At 41.1% G+C, this 20476-nt stretch overlaps 1 protein-coding gene across 1 annotated transcript; it reads left to right on the top strand.

Annotated features, from left to right (window-relative positions):
* Positions 1-5626: 5626 nt before the first annotated feature.
* ppm1j (protein phosphatase, Mg2+/Mn2+ dependent, 1J) lies at positions 5627-20114 on the top strand. The gene is made up of 10 exons (XM_084542438.1): positions 5627-6095; positions 11619-11736; positions 13364-13693; positions 14642-14754; positions 14860-14944; positions 15330-15448; positions 15970-16033; positions 16354-16461; positions 17556-17707; positions 18705-20114. The coding sequence occupies exons 1-10, from the start codon at positions 5836-5838 to the stop codon at positions 18850-18852; spliced, it is 1497 nt and encodes a 498-aa protein (XP_084398564.1). The 5' UTR covers positions 5627-5835; the 3' UTR covers positions 18853-20114.
* The last annotated feature ends 362 nt before the right edge of the window (positions 20115-20476 follow it).

Genomic DNA, 20476 nt, shown 5'->3' with positions numbered 1-20476 from the left:
TCGCGTGCGGTTGCACTGCCAGGTCTTTCCTCCGACCTCAATCCCGATTGCAGGGCCATTAATGGGTTTTCATCAGGGGCCTGCCTAACCTAATGGACTTTCCAACTTCTCCAACACTCTCAGATACTAGCGGGGAGCTGCAAACACAGAGAAGGAAATAATGTCCACATAAAGTGAGAATATATGAGCTCAATTTAGTGTGAACCGTGAGAGTACACACAAAAGCAGGGCAACATCAAAACAGGCAATATTACACTGCAGAAAAAAAAAACTTACTTTGTTGTCTTTTAAGTTTTACATCCAAGTTTAACACTACTGTGGACATCTGCAATCAAGGTAAGAAAACTTAACATACATTACTAACATTTCCGTTGTATCTTATCGTATTTTGCATATCTGATGCAAACACATTCATTCATCTTTCACTAGTGGTGGACTCAGGTTGTTCAATACACTAATGTACACAACAACCTTTACAAATGAAAATCTAAGAATAAGAATAAGAATAAGAAAAACCTTTATTAGTAAAAGTGTAGGGCTCACCGAACTCACCGGCCACTTCATTAGGTACACTAGCTACAGTCCTACACTAAATCCCCCTTCTTGACTGTTATAATATAACCTAATGGAATGGCAAATGAGTGTATTTTAGCTGCAAAATGCACTGCATGTAAAAAAGTAAACATAGTAGTTTTGAAGAAGTGTGACAAATGATACAGGTGTTTCAGCACACACTTGCATTTTATTGTCGGTTTAGCTGGAGCTCATTTTGATGACATTATGTGGAGTTGCAGTAGGCAATATTTTTTTTTTGTAAGATGTTGGCTCTTATTGCCCTTTTTTGGGCCTTGAATGGTCATTAAGGTTAGAGCAAAGACAAACATTCAGAACCCTGGACAAGGCTTCACCAGCGATGAACTATATTTTATAAGATCCTGTTGTGCAGTAAGATGTTAAATAATAGTCTGAAATGTCACTACAATGTAATGAAATTATGTTGCAAAGCAAAGATAACAGTGTCGTCTTTTCAATATGGAACTGGAAGTACGCAAGTGAGTTTGGCGGCCGAATAAATGCAGTGAAGCAGAATAATAGAAGTAATAATTTGAATCTTTCCTCTCCTTTGTTCTATGTGGACCTGTAAGCTTGCACCATACTAGAATACAGTGTGTGTATGTGTGTGTGTGTGGGGGGGGGGTTCCATCAATTAAACCTGATAAAAACAAAATACAAGACAAGACGATAACCTTGTGAAACGGCGTGCATCTGTCCGCACTGCATTTATTTTGCATTATCACGCGAAGAAAAACGACCCTTAGATGTCTGATTTTTCTTGTCTCTTGTTTTCTGCCGGCATATCAAATGTCCCCTCTCACCAGAGATTTTTTTTTTAAACGGAGAGCAATGTCTGCACCATCTGCATCCCACACACACACACTCACACACAAACACGGGACGTGAGGAAGAGGAATCACAGAAACAAGTTCTCCCGTCATTTCATTGTTTCCCTTTGGATTCAGAGCAGTGCGCCTCAGCAAGCCCGAGTCAGACAAGTAGCAGGTCATTCATCAGGAGAGAGATTAAATCTTCATCCACTGATACTGGATGTTGAGAGTACTTTATCTTGGAAAAAGGAAATAAAAGTGAAGAAAAATCCATCCTTTGAGGCAAGGGAAATCATTAAATTTCCTTTTATCGCTTGGCGGCACGCGGCATTGTAGGGAGTTTTCAACAAAACAGACGTTATTACAAAACCAAGTCACAAAAGGGTGATAAAACGTGTTAAAATACAAGCATGAACTCAGAGTAGGTTATATTACACATCTTTTTTTAAGTGCCTCCACCTAAGCTTCACCATTCATTGCTTTTTGTCTGGTAGTGATTTGGCTCCATCTACTGGAGAACATGCACCAGTGAAAACAACTTTCTCATAAGAACACTACTGTATATCTGTACTCTCATTTCTTCACTTTAACACTGGTGATGTGAACTAACTAACTGCTAAATTCGGCATGTAACACAACTACTGAAATGCATTCATCCATTGTCTTTAACCGATTGCGCTGTAGCGGCTCTGGAACATATCTCTGCTGACATCTGGAGGGAGGCAGTCCACACCCTGGACTGGCTGCCAGTTAGTCACAGGGCTTACAGAGAGAGACAAACACCTTTCACAATTCACACATGCTAAACCACAACTGTCAACTGAACATGTGCATGTCTTTGGACTGAGGAGAAAACCCCACGCAGGCACAGGAAGAACATCTCCACATGCAAAGGTCCAAGCTTCAGTCAGTACTGAAATCATTTACTTATGTAAAAGAAGCATGTGAACAATGTTTAAATCTGCTATTACATGTAAAAAATTAAAATAAAAAGCACTTTTAAGAAGGTACTGGTAGTAAAATGACCCACTTAGTAAACTGGTTCATTTGCATGTTATGATTAGGAATGAATAAATGTCGATACCATTACTGAGTATCAGTCTAACACTGTGCTTAAGTATTTGCTCCAATACAACCACACCCAACAACCAACATAATATCAACCTCTCGTTAGCTACGCAGGAAGGGGAGGAGTACCATTGTCAGCAGTTTGGATATTTTAGGATGATGATTAAAAGAAAAAGTAAAGCAGACTGCAAACTATGAGTTACTGGAGCTCTTTTAACACAAGCAGTTGGACAATACATGTTACGAACAAAGACGGAGTTCAAGGAGCTACTAACGGTAGCGGGAGGATTTTCTCTCACCTGAAGAAAGTGAGAGAAAATCTCCAGAGACAACCCACGGCCTGTAAAAAATAAGCTCTCACCCTGTGCATTGGTCTTGGTGACCATCTGTTGTCAGTACGATCCCACATATGAGATTCCCAGCCGGCACTGAATGAAAGTCAGTCTCAGGGTCTGCACAACCACATCAGCAGCGTGTTGCATTACATTTGGGCCTTCAGCTTCATATTCGGACCAGCAGTATCGGGTGAATGTCATCAGTTTAACTACACGGAGCCATGTAAAGCAGTTACAGGGCTTGCACTCTAGATAAGCAATATCAGGTACATTTGATGATATGGTTCAAACTTGGAACATCTCAAATCATCCTTGGTACTCACTCACTATTGGCCAGTACCCAAATGCACGTACTTGCACTTATATTTGGTTAGACAAAGTGAAGTCCTAGTTTTGATTATATTAAGCTATACAACTATGGTTCAGGAACAAGTCCACGCATCACGCAATTTAATATACCTGTACCTGTATATGTGCGTCTAACCTCTCCCTCCTCCATTTGTATCAGTTCTCAACCCCACTTACCCCATTTGCACTTCTCTACATACATTACTTTTGTATAGAACACAGTACAGAAGTATTAGACTGTGTGCATAAATATGACTATAAAATGAGTACTTGAGAGACAAATACTCTGGAATAAGTTTTTTTTTTTTTTTTTTTTTTTTTAAATAGTCCACTGTAGCTGTTAGCTCAGACAGTGAGACGTAGTTGCATAATGCACATTGCAATCAGGAGCGTTAAGTAACTGTCTCTAGTTTCTTTGCATCACTGAACCTAATAAATTTTCATTTTGGCAGAAAATATAAATAAATTGAACGAAGCGTGTATTGCAGATGTGGACAATAAACTGTGTGTGATTTGTTTCGAGACAAATTTACAAAACTATGTATCCTAAGCCAATCAGTAACAAAGATATCAGTCTCTGTCGGTAGGAAGATGCGTCCAATGTTTTTATTATCAGGTGAGAGCAAAAAACTACCAGCACTGGGGCATTTCAGTCAATCTGCCTCAGTCCTTGAGCACTATCAGCTGAAAAATGGACTGTGACCTTAAATAAAAAATAATAATTATGCAACACAATTACAGGCTGCTCCTCATGTAGCATTAGGAGAACTCTTCTGTCCAAATTGGACCAAAACAAGGACCCTTGTCTAATGCCTCCAGTTCAATGTGAAGTGTTTTAGTGGTTGTGGTTGGAATATATTGAAGTATGGTCAGCGTTGTCGGTTTATTTTTTTCAGTGCTAATCTACAAGTCACCCTTCATAAAGATTTTATCAGTGTGCTATTTGGTGGAGAAAGTATTTCCTAGTGTTTTGATGTTATCTGTTATCAGTTGCAAGCATAGGCGGTTGCAACATTAGGGTTGCTCTGTTATTAAAAATGTGTCTTTAATATCCTCCAGAAAGCACTTTAGTTCATCAGATAAACATCTGACCTTTGACCTCAAGAAGAAGGCCACAGAGCACCTGTCTTGTTCACATTTATAATTAAAACTTGATGGATTGTCCTTAAATGTCTCGACATGAACTGATCTGCCTAGTGTTTGTTTACAGAGTACTCCATAAAGTGTATTGTATTGTGATCAGGCATAACATTATGACCACCTTTCTGATATTGTGTAGGTCTCCCTTGTTCCTCCAAAACAGTTGGGACTCATCAGAGAATGGACATGGGCCTTCTGAGGGTGTCCTGTGGTGTCTGGCACCAGGATGTTGTTAGTGGGGGCCTTTGGGTCCTATGGGTTGAGGGGAGGGGCCTCTGTGGATCAGACTTGTTCCAGTGCATCTCACAGATACTTGATCAGTTTGGGATCTAGTGAATTTGGAGGCCAGGTCAACACCTTGTGCTGTTTTTATGTTTTTTGAGTTGTTACTAAAGTGTGTGTGTTTTTGTGTGTGTGCCTGTGTCAGTTTGCATCCTGCTGGGGATGGCTGCTGCCATCAAGGAGTGTCATTGCTATGGGGTGTCTGGTCTGGTCTAGGTGGGTGCTACACGTCTAAGTAACATTCACATGAATGCCAGGTCCAAAAGTTTCCCAGCAGAACACTGAATTGTCACAAGATGGTCAATGTTATTTACTTCTCCTGTCTCTTGTGGTTTTAATGTTGTGACTGATCGGTGTATATAGTAATCAGTTGACAAAAATGAAATAAATATGTGCAACACAGAATAAGGTGATACATTATATTTTAGGCTTTATAAATAGTCAAACAGACCAGGTCAGGTTTTACCAAATGTTGACCATATCTATGTAGTTGTGGGTGTTTCTCAGGTTCAGTAAATTTTCCCAAAGCATGACAAAAAAGTCAAATTAATCACACAATTAATGCAATTGTACATGACTACAGTACTTGATTGTGACTTATTATTATTTAGAAATTCCTGATTTAATAGATTTTTCACAACTTGGCAACCCTGGAGTTGTTTTAATTACTGGCTCAAAACTGAATGAAACATATTAATTGATGACATTTTATGTTATGATCCAGGGTTCCTATTCAAACTGTGATTTTTCGATTCATCTGGTAGATATAATAATCTGTAAAGCCTGCGGATTACATTTAGTCCTTTACTTTATTGTGAACGCTGAGTAAAATGTATAAACCTATTGTCCTCATTTGTTAAGGACAGGCAGAGATTGGTTGAGATTCCGCCTATCATTGTTTCTGAATATAATCAGTATAAATATTTCTAATAGATGTTGAGGTTTATATGATTTTTGGACGTGTATGGTATTTTCACGGCTGGTTGCACATCCCCGTGAAGCCCTGCCTTCTGAGATGAGACACAGCCTCCTGGCGGATCACAGCCCGCATACGCAGCCAGCGAGCCTTTATTCTGTGTGAATGAGGAAAACATCGCGTCTGCCTTTCTGATAGCTGTCACATGGGGCCAACAAGGAGGAAAAAAATATCGCTTCCTGAAATGATCCTCGTCACTGGCTATGTATCGAGTTTTGGTGTTTTTCTTCCCACCGTAACATCACGCCGCGTTTAGTCCTCCGCTCCGGATCTTTTATTTCGCTTTTTTTTTTTAGCGCGGATGATGATTAGCAAAGTTAGAAACGCGATGTCCAATCTGGTGGGAGGGGTGATGCCGCACGGACACCACCACCACAACCATCACTCAGGTGGCGGCCAGACCTGCGGATCGGACAGCCTGCCGCCGCGCTTCCCTTACGGCCGGCCGGATTTCTTGGACCTCACCCCGGAGCTCCTGCAGTACTCCACCGAGCACGCGTCGCGGCCGGTGCTCACGTTAAAGAGAGACAGCAGGCTTCACTGGCGGACGGGATACGCAGAGTGAGTGGCATTCGGCGACATAGACCTCAACAGTTTAAACAGTCTGATTTAATTGTCTTCGCAGGCCTGATGAGTGGCAGGCCTGTGAAGTGTTCTTATTGCTGCACCAGCTCCCAGTGCATTGCAGCAGCCAATACGGCCCTTTCTTTTTCTACTGAGCAGTCTCTGCCTCAGTGTTCCTCCTCTGAGCTGCTGTAAATGACATGAATCTGGAGCAGTTTGTGCTGTAATTAAACTTTCTATGATTGGCACAGTGGCATTTAAATTATCTGAGGCTCCTCCTCAGCTCATTTTAAAGATTTATACCGTTAATGCAAGGCCAGACAAAAGTGAAAGCAGGAAATATATACCTTGCCATGTTACTGTCTGAACCTGTCTAGGTGAATGCTGGCATCCACTATGTTTTCAGCATGTTAAAAAAATGGTCACACAGCTCAGATCTCAGTGTCTCTCTGAATACAAGAGAAAAGGTTTCGTCATTAAATGACTCATTCACATTTGTGAGAATTGCACTCCTCCTCCTCCTGTCCTTGGTTTTTACCGATGGTGCATTCATGCTCCAGTACACCTGCAGTACTCTCACAGGTAGAAACAATGCAGCAGAATTTCATTCACACCATTGGCCCAAACGTGCTGCTCGGGTGATTCCTGCTGAGCAAAAACACTGTCAGACATTCCACTACCCCAGCTGGGGGGGGAGTTATAAAGGGCTGAATAGCTTCGGTTCAACTGTATGTGGAGTATACCACTCCTGAAATAAAAAAATAAAGCTGACTCACGCAGAACGTCTCAAGGGGACAGGGGCTGAGATTAGTGATGACGACAGCCTCAGAAGGCAGAATGGGAAAGGTTGAATGAGGATAATGCAAAAAAAGTGAGGGTATATTCTTTAGGGACTCTGCACCGTCATCAGATTCCTCCACGTTCTGCAGCACTTGGACGTAAGTCGCTGAACCTGTAATCGCAGCATTAGCGGGGCAGTTTACAACGCAGCATCATCTGTTCACACATCAGATCACAAAGCTTAAAATCCAAAAGTCCGTCAGTGTTAAACCGTCACACTGTGAGCAGACAAGAATAATTAGACCATAGAAAGCTGCACAAAAACATCAGCATTAAACACCAGAATTAAATATGCCAGTATAGATACCAAATGGCTGCTGTTGTCAGGTTACAAAGGCTGTGCATTGTGTGAATGATTGGCAATGTTTATTTAAGACTGACTGGAGAAGTTATTCATTCCTGCACACAGCTGATACCATCTGATAAGACAGCCCTGAGTTATCTAATGGTGTTAAATCAATAATGATATCTGTGTGGCTGAAAGTATTGTCTTCACAGAGCAAAATGTATCTACAGGACCATCTATCGGCCCCATCCCCTTTGTCCGATGGAGTTTACTCCCCTTGAGCTATAATGAGCAGGACCAATCATGGCCAAACACTGCAAGTGGATGCCGTCCAGCTGGAGGCCACCCTACTGGCTTACATTCAAACCCTGAACAACTTTTCCACTTTAATATCACTTAATTAGTGTTTCTCTGTCATTCTGGTGGTAATGAGGATTCATTGGTAGGTGTTCTTGGCCTGGTTTCAGAATGATCTGGCAGATTCTGGTCTTGTGTTGCAGCATAGTTTCTTAATTTCTCAGAAATTAGACACACCAAAGGGAATTTTTAACGTAAAATATGTCTGCACCATGCAGGATGCTGGAGATAATGAGTCTGAACTGGTGCTATAACACTGGTGTACAACATTGTGCTTCCATAAATATGTGAGTGTCTCTCAGAGCGCTTTTGTCAAAGGGCTATTTAATACCGTTTAATATGGAGGCACGCTTCCAGGCCCTCGTGCTGAGATCATCAAAGAGAGTTTGCGAAAGCAAAAAGAACCCACTGTTTTGTGAACAGTGGGAACACTGTTTTTTTGAAAAACAGAGTACAGTATAGAAGGAGAAGAGTTTCATGATCTCTAAGGGAATAAGCTACCTGTGTAGAGAACAGATGGAACAGGTCCTGCTGAAAAACAGGGACATGGTAATGTTGTTTCAGTGGTGTAGTGAAAATGAATCTCTCAAGAGATTTGGAACTGTTTCTGTGACAGATTGAAGTTTCAAGAAAGCTACAGTAAGATGTGAATGTCATCTAGTATGACCAAAATATTATTATTTTATAAGCTGAAATCGTAATAATCGTAATCTGAACATGTTTGGCTTGTAGACCCCGTGTGAAGGTCCAATTTTCAAACCCTATAGAGAAAATGAAAAATCACTGCAATGTTTAATTGTTTAATTATCCATTTACTTGTTGCCCATATGGCCCAGTACTTGTTCTTTGTCTGATGGGTCACATTCTTTAATTGTCCAGATCCTAAACTGATGAAGAGACAACATAACATGGATGTTTTCCTTGTGCTATCTCCATCTAAGCAATGTCACTGCTGTACTTGTTTTTGTTTTTGCTGTGTCTCGCCTGTCAGCTTTCATTTCTACATTGCTCCGTGTGCCGTACAAATGTGACGAGCCGCTTCCTCTCCCTGGAAAGGAATTCAAAATATGACTGGCCTAATTCTTTAATGTTCCCCATGAAGACTTTGCAGGAGTTCGGGATTGTACGTAACCGGTCCTGCGGTGTTTGTCCACATGCCAACTTCCACCTGAGGCAGCTTCATTCGGGTGCAGTCAGGAATTTTAATTTGGTTTAATTTGTTGAAAACAGTTCACTGTTCTAGGGCTTAGATGCCCACCCAGTGTAGACCAAACAGGTACATTTGAAACTCTGTGGTGAGCTATGTGAAAAGAGTCTTGAACTAATGAGGAACAAACAAAGATGACGCACAGTTACTAAGGTTACATCCATATTTTAGATTGGCAGCAACTCAAAATCTAAGAAGTTTCGGAGGTGTTTCCATCACTGGATTACACGCACCACTGCTCTGCCTCTGGCTGAACCATAAAACTTTTTCTTTATCACCAAAACAACCCTGTAGGTGGTGATGAAACATGAAGAAGCCTTAAAATATTATATGTACCATGTTTTACTCTACGAATTTGTCTCATTTGCCTTGAGAGACTGAGAGATGACGTCTATAGAGGAAAATTTTCATCAAACATATGACGATAAAGTGCCGCAACTCGAGAATTCACTGGAACTCTCAACTTCCTCTTTTGGGCCTTCCTTGCATAATATGCAGGAGGACAGTTCACACAGAGAACCACTGTTCTTACCAAACATGACCAATATGGTTTTCAGTCACAGGTTGGGGAAACATATGACCGAAAGAAAGATATGCGAAAGAGTTAAGTCACCTAATGGGAAGGCTTGAGCTCTTTGTTTAGAATAGCGTCCTCCCACGCATCAAACACTATGTTCAATTATGGCTCATTGAGCTCATGTGATTGCTTTTAAAAACAGAAGAGCTGCTGATTCTTTACTGTGGGTGTGGGTGTGGGAGTTTGTTACATGGGAAAAAGAAGCCATTTACTTTCACATTCAGCCTCATTGTCTTTTTTTACTGTTAAAAGTGATGATCTAATCATTCCTTGTACGTGACCTTTTAGCTGGCCAAACATGCTGCAGGCCTCCAGTGGTTTTTAGAACAAATCCTCCTAGTAATAACGACGAATAAAAAAGCATGCATTTAATTCCAACTTTTTACAGATAACACATGACCTTGATAAAAAAAAAAAGCAGCCAAGCAGTTCAGAGGGAAGCTCCAGTAAACGAAGCAAAACTGGGCCAAAAAAAAAGAAAAAAAAAATTGCTGGCAGAACACTGTGTATTTTCTGTGATCATATTCCAGTACAGATGTAGACTTTTCTCGTTTCTCCCTCAACACTGCGTCCACATGTCTGAAAACGTCCCGGCCTTGGCAGAAAGTTTAGAGGTGATGTGAAATTCTTCCCTGTCATTAGTCCTAATGCGCAGTGCAGGACACTGTGGTGCCTGTCCACTGCTTTCAACTGATTAGAAATTGAAAGGGCTTTTTTATAATCCAGATTTGGGCAGTCGCTGCATTTTGAGCCTCATATTTGTAATTCGCTGATATCAGAGCCCAGGCCAGCCAGCCTCCATTTTCTGTAATGACTGTAATCAGCTGAATTATGTGGAAAAGGAGAAGTTAGAAATCTTATTTTGATCAGATTTTTACTCAAGACTTCTCTCATCTCCTTTGTTTGACCTGAGCTCGTCCTTTTCATTTCTTCTCTTTTTTTTTGTCTATCTTTTTCTTCTCCTCCGATGATTCCAACAGTCACTGATAAATTACTAATCCCTTTTCTGAAGAAGTTTCCGACGGAGTCTTAATGACAATACTTGAATTCCTGGAATCGCGCACCGGGCATTATGCCGTATTGAGCAGCTAATGTGGCATTTATCTATAATTGAAAACTGAAAATATTACATAATATGCCAGCGTGATGTCCAGACTGCAGCCTTTTCCCAGTCATCCTCATGTGGCAGCTTAAAACGACTGTGCCAGTGGATATTTGCTTGTTGTTGTCGTCCATAAATCGCATACACTTCACAGCGCAGCCAACCACTTTCCATTCCATTAGGAGATTCTTAAAACTTGCTTAAGCTGAAGTTAAAGCAGACTCAATCAATACTTTTCATATTAGCCAAGGATCAGATTCTGCAGGTATAATGGTTCGTTGAAACTGATTAACTAATAGAGAATTATCTTCTCGCTCAGCTAGGCTAAAGATCCAGATATTTCCCTCAGGGTTTGGTCCAAACAAAGAGTGAATAAGTCTCCAAAAGTAATACAGATGCACCTTTGTGTCTGCTTGATGTGTGGTTACGCAACTGTTTGCTAAGATGTTCGCTGTGCCAACTTTGTGAGATAAGGTGAGATAAGGTTATGCCATGCTAGTGTTTCCAGATCATAAATAAAGGATAAAGACTGATACCTGAGTGTTAGAATCCATCACTGACTTAAGTTATATGGCAACTCAAGACTTTTTTTTATTTTCACAGTGAATATGCAATTTGAAACCAATGCCGAACCATACACCATGCACTTAAAATGTTTAACAATATAGAGTAATGTGATCTGTAATCCTGGAGCAAGCCAAAATACCTATTTGTGTGATGAGATGGTCCGAGCATGCACTTGTGAAAAATACCTGCGGATGTCAAGGTGTTCCTGGATGTTTTTAAAATAAATTTTGTCCATTTTGCCCGTCAGAGTGCAGTGCAACCTCGCCAGCCTTAATGACACTGTTGGGCATTGGTAGTTTCACTGAACGTTGCTGCAACACAACAGATGATGTTGCTAGTGCACGAAACAGTGCATTACTCTAAAGCTATTATCCTCCATAGGAATCATCTCATAATAAAAACACTTAATCCCTCCTGCACATTCCCGCGGGGACATAACTGCATCCTGCCCCACTTTCTACCTCATTCTTCGGCCCTCTCTCCATCTTTCTGGCCGCTATTGTGTTTTCATGTGGTTAGAGGGAAGAGAGCAAACACCATAAATCACCGGGCTCACCTTTCGTCCTCGTGTCTTTCTCTAACAGGGTGATCAATGCGGGGAAGAGCATGCTGAACGAGGACCAGGCCTCTTGTGAGAAACTGTTCGTGAAGAAGCCGAGTGGCAAACACCGCAACTCCGCTCTGCTGGAGGACAACGGCGGGGTGAGTGAAGGGCAACAAGGCAGGAGTCGGGGAGCGAGGCTGGTCGCTCCAAATAATCAGTGATAACGTTTTTGAATCTGACGTCGGTGTACTCAATGTCCTGAATATCACCGAAGGGCGTTTTAAATTCTAGCCATGTACCCAATGTACCCTCAGCAGCAGTGCATTCAAACGGCCTCACCTTATCCGTAATTGCAGCATGACTGTCTTCACATCTTACTTGAAACTGATGGACTCACCTTGTAACTTGTGTTGTCATTTGCAATTTCCCTCCAGTGCTTCTTAGACTTCTTCATTTTTCATGATATTTCCTATTCCTCTTTGTTTTGTGAACTGTGGCTGAAAAATACCCAAGACGTTTAGATGGAGGTCTAAAATACCTTTAACCACTTTAACCAGATTTTATGACTTTAACTTGGCTTTTTGTCTTTGAACATGAGATTTTTTTTTTATTCCCTGCAACAATGACTCAGTTTCCTATTGTAACTATAGTACATTATTAATCTAACAAAGGACGCCAGCCCCCATCTTTGCAGTTCCCTTGTGTGTTTTAACACCTTCAGGCTGGAATCTGCAAAAACTCATTGTACACTCCCTCCCCAACTCAAAACTCCACACAAACACAGCAACTTGCTGATGAACACATGTATAATTATTTCACACCAAAAAAGAACTCAAATTGAGGAACAAGCTTGCCCCATCAGCTTAAAAGGTGACGCTAACGTAAGTCAGAAGTCAGGGTTGGATTTCTGCTGCTCTCTGTGGAAACAAGCTGCTGAGAGTCAGTTCAAAAATACGTATTCACACCACAGACGTCGGGTCAGTGTATCAGTTTGAGGCTCCGGTTAAGTCCAGCTCTGGTGCACATGCACGGACTCCATTTGGTGAAAATTAATGACATCATCCCTCCGTGCACCCTTCCCCCACTTTAGTCGAGCACCAGAGCGGTAAGCAGATGTCTTGTGCCTGTTTGCTCGTTAGCCAGGCCGGCCAATTTGGCCTGTAATCATGCCTCCAAACCCAAACACTGGTGCCAACGCCTTTCTATTACGCATTGTGTCATAATAGTGAAGCAAACATGTCTAAAGGGATGAGGTTCTTTTCCTGTAGTGTTTCCATATCTTCCTCTTTCAGACAGAAATCTCCAACTACTCTATCACCGAGGGTTAATATACTTATATGTCGTGTTTTTAGTACTTTTTTTTCACTATCAAACTGACAGTTGTGTGTTTATGTAGTCACGCTGCATTCACAGATAAGGTGAGGCTGTTTGAATGCACTGCTGCTAAAGGTACATTGGGCTTTAGGCTACGTGACAAGAATTTCCATGTAAATCATGAGGAGTAAGGCTCACAAGAGTTTCCTATGATATTATAATAAAACAGGACTGTTTCTGTTGCTCAGTAAGAACTGAAATGGAATAAATATCTTGCTTAGCATTAAAATGTCACCAGCTTCAGCCCCAGAGCCTGTAAACCCTCACAAATCTGTGCCTTCCGCGCGGAGTTGTAATCCCTCATGAGCTTTTCTAAATCAAGAAAACATAGGAATTATTTTTGTATTATTTTGTGCGCTCCTACTTTATCTTTTACCGTTTTTATTTATTTATCTCCTTTTTTTTTTTTAGGATGGCACAGGAATCCCTCTTCACTTCTGGGGGGTCTTTGATGGACATGCAGGTTCCGGCGCCGCCATCATGGCCTCCAAGCTCCTTCACCGCCTCATCAGAGACCGACTGGGAGAAATCTGCCACCTACTGGAGAACCCCAACAGTGCGCCTCCTATCTGCCTGGCCAAGAACGGCAGCCCGTACCAAGCAGATTCAAAAAAAGGAGCAACACAGGACACGGAGGACCCCGATGCTGTCACCGACTCCTCGGTGCGCTATTACATGGAGAAGGTGGTTAGTCTGGAGAGCCTGGTTATGGGAGTCATAGAGACCGCCTTCAAGCAGATGGTGAGCAGATGATCACAAACAATGCTTGTGAAAAAAACAAATAAACCGCAGATTGCATATTCCCATTTGTACTGGGCGTTTTTTTTTTTTTTTGCACATTTCTATCTTTGAACAACAACAACACAGCTGAAGATTTTAACTCCACTACCCCATAATTCCTTACAGAGGATGATGTGGCGATCCTCTTATGTCTTTATAGCCCCACAGCAGTGTTTACAGTACATATTTAGTTTTTAGAGAAATGTCCGTCGGTGACATTTTGTACAGATTCACATTTCCCAGAGGATGAATCATAATATTTTTGGGAATCCCTCAATGTTTTCTGGAGCGCTACGGGGAGTTTCACATTTTTGTTTTTGAGTAAAATGTTTCGACAGCTACTGAATGAACTTTTACAAAAGTCGGTATTGGTGGATGAACGTTAATCACTCTAGTAAGCGCTTCTCTGCTCCCTTCTGTTTCTTTCTACTTTGTTTGGTTTATTGCCAAATATCTGTGAATTTACATGATAGCACTTGGTAAAAGTGTGTTCTTGCTAAATCCAGCATGTTACATTGACACTGTGAGTTTGTTAGCATGCCAGTGTTAGCATTCATTTATCTTTTTTCTGGTGTCTGTTCGATGGTTAACCTTGGTTTCGTCCTGTTTCTTTGCGACTTGTCAATTCAAACTGCACAAACAGGCCAAATGTGCTGAGTCTCAGTCTATAGGCTTGAAATAATAATAATCTCTTTGATTTAACATTGTATCAAAGAGCCCACAGTCGAGGTTATGCATCCTTCAAAGCCTCCATGTTTCTCTCCTCATTAACGCCACAGTTTTGTTTTGAATATGAATATGCATGGTGGAAAAATAATGAGCTCGTCGTGGCGATGAGGGGCAAAGTGAGCTGAGGTTTTTTTGCAGCCTATTGGGTCTTACTTTGATTTTTCTCTCACTTTATTCCAGGACGACTTAATTGAAAAGGAAAAAGCTTCGTATACCATTTCCGGCGGGTGCTGTGCCTTAGCTGCCATTCACTTAATGGGAAAGCTCTACGTAGCCAATGCTGGAGACAGCAGGTAAGAGCCACCCGGGGTTCACTTCACATCCTGCAGCGTCATGTAACCTCTTTCTGATAACTATCTAACCAGCTCATTGTTCTTTCTTCTTCTTTGTCTCCCCAGGGCCATAATCATACGAAATAATGAAGTTATTCCTATGACTAATGAATTCACACCTGAGTCAGAGAGACAGCGGCTACAGTATCTGGTATAATTTATCCTTTATGTCAAGACAAATACATTTTATTTCACTTTAAGAAACATTTACTGCGTAGTTGTGATTTTATCTTGTGAGTTCATAGCCATCTCTATAGGGAGGAGTATATTTTATGAGGAGGCACTGTTATGTAAGGTTTATCTGACAGTTTAGTATCGCACTGAAATAAGCTGTCCGTCATGAGTTGCCTGTTTTGTGGTTCTGAGTCACAGAGTGGGTGGATGATGTTTGCTGCTAAAACGGGGAGCTGTTTTTTTTTTTTCTTCAGTGTACAGCGTACTGCAATGCAGCTCTTCTGTCACACAAGCAATCTTTCAGCCCTCTGCTGTAAGAGCCGGTCATGACGTGTCCTTCCCAATTTTGTGTGTCACTGCAGGGCTTCCTGAGGCCGGAGCTCCTGGGTAATGAGTTCACTCACATTGAGTTCCCTCGTAGGATCCAGCACAGCGAGCTGGGGAAAAAGATGCTCTACAGAGACCACACCATGACCGGCTGGTAAATCTGGAGATCCTTGTTAATTACATTTCTGTTCCATTCATCACTTTTCGCCACTTTACTCTGTGTGCTTCAATCACCCATTATATATTCAGAATAGTTTTAGAGCAATCTAGAGCAGCAATTAAAAATCACTGTAATTACTTATTGATCATCCAGTTAATTCCTGTTGGTTGTTGGTGGTTAAGTCTAAGAAATGTCTGAAATTAATAAATATATCACAGGCTGGAGCTTATCCCAGCAGTCATCTGGCGAGAGGCGGGGTACACCCTGGACAGGTCGCCCATCTATCGCAGGGCTTAGATAATTTTTTATGCAAATATTTGGACTTTGAAAGAACAGGTTTATCAGCCATGGCTCAGTTCCATTCAGTGTTCCTGTGATCCATGACAGCAAGCCGGCATGCACAGATGAAAGTGTGCAGCTTTATCTACCTTGAGAAGTCAAAATGACGTGTATTTTGGCGTTTTGCTTTCGAAGAAGAGGAGGATTCACGCTTGTGCATATGTTTTCTGTTGCAGGGCTTATAAGACAATTGTTGAAGATGATCTGAAATTCCCCCTGATATATGGAGAAGGGAAAAAGGTAAGCCCACGGCCCTGTAATGAAGCTGTCTGCAGTGCAGAGTTTGGTGATGCTGTCTGTTTTCACTCTGCAGATTATTTTAGTCATAATTTTAATGCATTGTGGAATCGTCAGGTTAACTGTAGTGTCTGTCTGTGTAGAGATGTGACCTGCTCTGTGTTTTCATTATTGTCTGAGAGAACATGGTCTTCGCTTAATAATCCCCCATAAGTGGATTTTCTGAGAACAGAAGCACATCCAGGAGCAATAACCTACATTATTGTGAGTACGCGTGTGTTCGTTCTTACTGTATGTGTGTATTTTTGTGAATGTGTGTACAGGCTCGTGTTATGGCAACAATTGGAGTGACCCGAGGGCTGGGTGATCATGACCTGAAGGTGTACAACTCCAACATTTACATCAAGCCCTTCCTCTCCTGCGTTCCTGAGGTGAGTGTGAGGAGTTGGAAGCAACGCCGGCTGTTAGCTTTGCCTGAGGAGTTGCCTCAGCATCGCTGCTTTAGCCACCTTGTAGCCACCTTGTAGCCATCCTGGCCCGGGATTGACCTAGTTAGTTGTCCCACAGAGTCATGCTCTTCTTTATCGCCCAGTGCGTGGGGAGCTCCACCTTCACTGATGTCCCTTGAGTCAGTGAAGAGAGTGTGGAGTTGGAGAGAAGGGAGCTGACCCCTGCAGCCTGTTCCTCATCTCAGTTTGAGGCTAGTAGCTCAAGGCTACGTTAGTATCAACTAGTGTAGTATACCAACTGGTGGTGGAGTTGAATTTGTGGCCGTCAGGTTTCGACGAGGAAGTGGAACGCATGAAGCAAAAATATAAACAAAACAAATCTCTTGTTGTTCTGCATTATTTTGAACTTCCCATCATAAGCCTCAGGAATTACTTGTACTAATTTACCGATATTTGGAATAATACTTCCTCCGGTATCGGTCAATTACACAACATAGTACTGTCCTTTTGGGTTTCATCTAAACCGTTTCCTAAAGTCCACACAGTGGGTTTCTTTATGTATTCATTATGTACTATTACTTGCACATAATAATCACTGATTTATAAATTATGTTATTATTAAATTCTCACCCTGGATTGATGTTCACACACATGCAGTCATTTTAAATCCTTTCAGCAAAGGTTACAACACTTCTCATTTTTGTATTATGGAGTTAAATATATTCTCTTCCTCTTGCTGCACTTTTATTTCTCATTTCCTGTTCAAGCACTTCTCAGCTCAACGCTGAAGGACTTTTGGCCAACCACTGTTTTTTGAGCTTGGATTATCTGGCCACAAAATGCTGGTTGAAAGTCACTCTCAGTTATTGACTCATGTAATGTAACACAAACCAAAAAAAAAAAAAAACGTTACTTAACATGAGCAGCTTTACTACAGCGAATGGGGGTTATGTCCCTTGCATGCCAACATGCAGTTGTTAATCTTCTATCGCTACACACACACACACAGAAAATGTTGACCGGCTTCTTTTTCGTGATGAATATAAGTTTATTAAAAATAACTATATCGATAACAGGTGAAGGTTTACAACCTGGATGAAAATAAACACGGCCCGGACGACGTCTTGGTGATGGGCACAGATGGACTGTGGGACGTAACAACGGACAAGGAAGTGGCAGATGCTGTGTCCTCCTACTTATCCTGCTGTGACCCCTCTGATCCCATGAGGTATGCGGCCTCCTAAATAATCCTTTACGTTAGGCTTCTCTTGTTTCTGCATGTTCTGTCATGTGCCGTGGGATCATGGTCTGAAAACACTGTTCATCCACTAGTTTGTCCACTAGGTGGTGACAGATATACACAGGTCTAATTCAGTCTCATTTATTGAAGTATTACTTTGAGACTTATAATAAATGGTTTACCATTGTAATGTAGTTATAAGCAGATTTCAGAACATTTTAAGGGTTCATTAAGGTTTTTATTTTATGTCATTGATTATCTGCTCACAGAAGGTTTCGACTTTATATATTAAGAGTGCTACACATCAGTTGAATTAAATCAGTATAATCACTAGTATTTTTATTCAAGACTGTACTTAAGTGCTCCTTTCATGCACTTTTGTTGTCAGTTGTATGTTTTATACTCCTTTAGCAGCTTTATTTGTTGGAACAAGTTCTTTCATCAGTACACATGAGCTTATAAAACTCAAAATACCCCTTTGTGTGTAATTGGCGCTCTCTGTAATGTTTCTTTCTTTTTAGTCGCTAGCATTTCCATAAAAGACAGTTTTCCATTATAACTCTTATTTTTTCATTTAACATAATTGTTTAACTATTTTTTTTCTCACTTATATCCAAGATTCGTGTTTCTGTCGCAACTTGAAACGACATAATTAATGAACGTCTGCTAAAAACCAGGCTGTGTTTTGTCTGTTTCAATTTGAATGTGGATTTTGTGCTTGTCCTTAATTTGTCTTGACATTTGATTTGTCACAATAGTGAAAGCAGAGGTGTATTAACGACGGCAGAGTTGTGTTAATGCGTCCCATTAAGCCATGACGGTGAACCAGCCGACACAAAAGCCGGACCTCGCTCTGTGTGGAGTGATTATTAAGACCCGTGTGCTCTCTCTTCTGTGACAAGTCAAAATGACCTTTCTGGAAGAGCTCTATTAACAAGTACACCTCATTTTTCTAATGACTGTTTGTGCTTTCTGCTCCACTCAGATACACCCTGGCAGCTCAAGACCTGCTGATGAGGTCAAGAGGAGTGCTGAAGGAGCGCGGCTGGCGGCTACCCAATGATAGACTGGGCTCTGGGGATGACATCACCGTGTTTGTCATCCCACTGGCGGGGCAAGAGTCAGAGACATGACGAGGCGTCGCAGCGGCCGCTGTGACAGGGCTGACTCTTTAGGGTCTCTCTAATCTCCCTAAACCCCAGACCGGAGGGAGAAGAAAACACCTTTGTCATAGAGAAGGCTCGGGTCTGAGCAGCACCTTCATCGAGCCGGTCAACCCAACTCGGGATCAGTCTCCCATTTCCTTCGGTTGCTCTCATTCTTGCAACAAAAGATTTTCCATCGACATTATAAGCGACGTCGCCATCTTCCTCCCAAACCTGCTGTTTGTGACGGTTGCCAGTGACAATTAAATCCTTGTAGTATTTTTGTTTCTTCTTGTTTACGCTGAAGGCCGAGCCGCTGGATTGTTCGTTTGACATGTCATTCCCATAATTGTGACTCCCATTTTGTAAAAAAAAAAAAAAAGAAAAGAAAAGAAACAAAAAGCCGTCCACAGATCGAGAATCATACAGTATGTTGTAACAATAGAGAATGTGAGGAAACCAAAGAGATGCAGCTGTGGCATGACGATGAAAAACAACGAACACACAAACAGTAAAACTAAAAACAATCGTAAGATTCATTTCTGTACTTTTAAGGAGCATGGAGGAAGTAAAAAAAAAAAAAAACAGAGGAGAGGACCTTTCCCTAGCAGAATCAGTAGAGTCTGTGTTGCAGTATTTCCTTTGTTAATGATGAATGAATGAAGACACTCGAGGCACTTGAAGACTGTTGCACATGCTTTGTGGTAGCTTGTTAATTTGTGGTATCTTCGAATCGAATGTGCTCATAGATTACTTGTTTTATTTTTAGCTTTACAGTAGAGGAAATGGAGGGTGGTAATTTTATCTTTTTCTTCATTTAACCACATGTTTACTTCATCCAACCCTCGGAAGAGAAAGTAAATTGTTCGCTATAAATGTCTCGGTATAGTAAGATGTGATAAAGTTCACACATATGCCTTAAAAAAAAGATGAAAGGGAGTTTTTTTCTTCAGATGCACTAAATCGGATCCCTTTTTCGAAGAGGCAAAAAACCGTGGTACGCCCTTGAATGTGCAGCATACCTCTTTTGTACCGTTTTTTTTTTTTTTTGTTATGTTCATATTTAGATTATCCATATATTTTTGAAGACAACCTTGGTTGTAAGCAGTATCAGAAGTTTTATTTTTATGTTTCTATCCATAACTGTTTGTTTTAGACAGATGATGCGTGAGCTACCAACATGTGTGGTAGAGGGATAATGTGTTCCAGTTTAGAAATAAATCAGATTTTTCCCATTTGTTATGAATGTGTTTATTTATTTACTAGCTTATACTTGACAGAAGGAAATGAAAGTAAGGCGGGCAAGTAACAATAGTCTAATAACCCTGTTTGACACAGAGGGTAGTTTCAATTCAGAATAAGTCTGTTATTTAAATACATTTGCCATTATGTTTTTGACATGTAAAATAATGAGTTAGCTTCATTCAATAATGTGTTAAGATCTCAAACTAAAGAGCTAGTTTCTCAAACGACTGAGTTAGTTTCCCGAGAAACCTTCTCAGAGGAATGAGAAATAAGAGTAACTTCCACAACATATAATATTTTTTCCCCATGGCATTGACATAACTGGGCTTCTGGAATGAGCATGAGTTAAACTGAGATTACCTCAAGA

This window comes from Chelon labrosus (assembly GCF_963514085.1).
Source record: "Chelon labrosus genome assembly, chromosome: 4".
NCBI lineage: Eukaryota > Metazoa > Chordata > Actinopteri > Mugiliformes > Mugilidae > Chelon > Chelon labrosus.
Note: the sequence above shows the minus strand (reverse complement) of the source record. Positions and strands in the feature narration are given on the sequence as shown.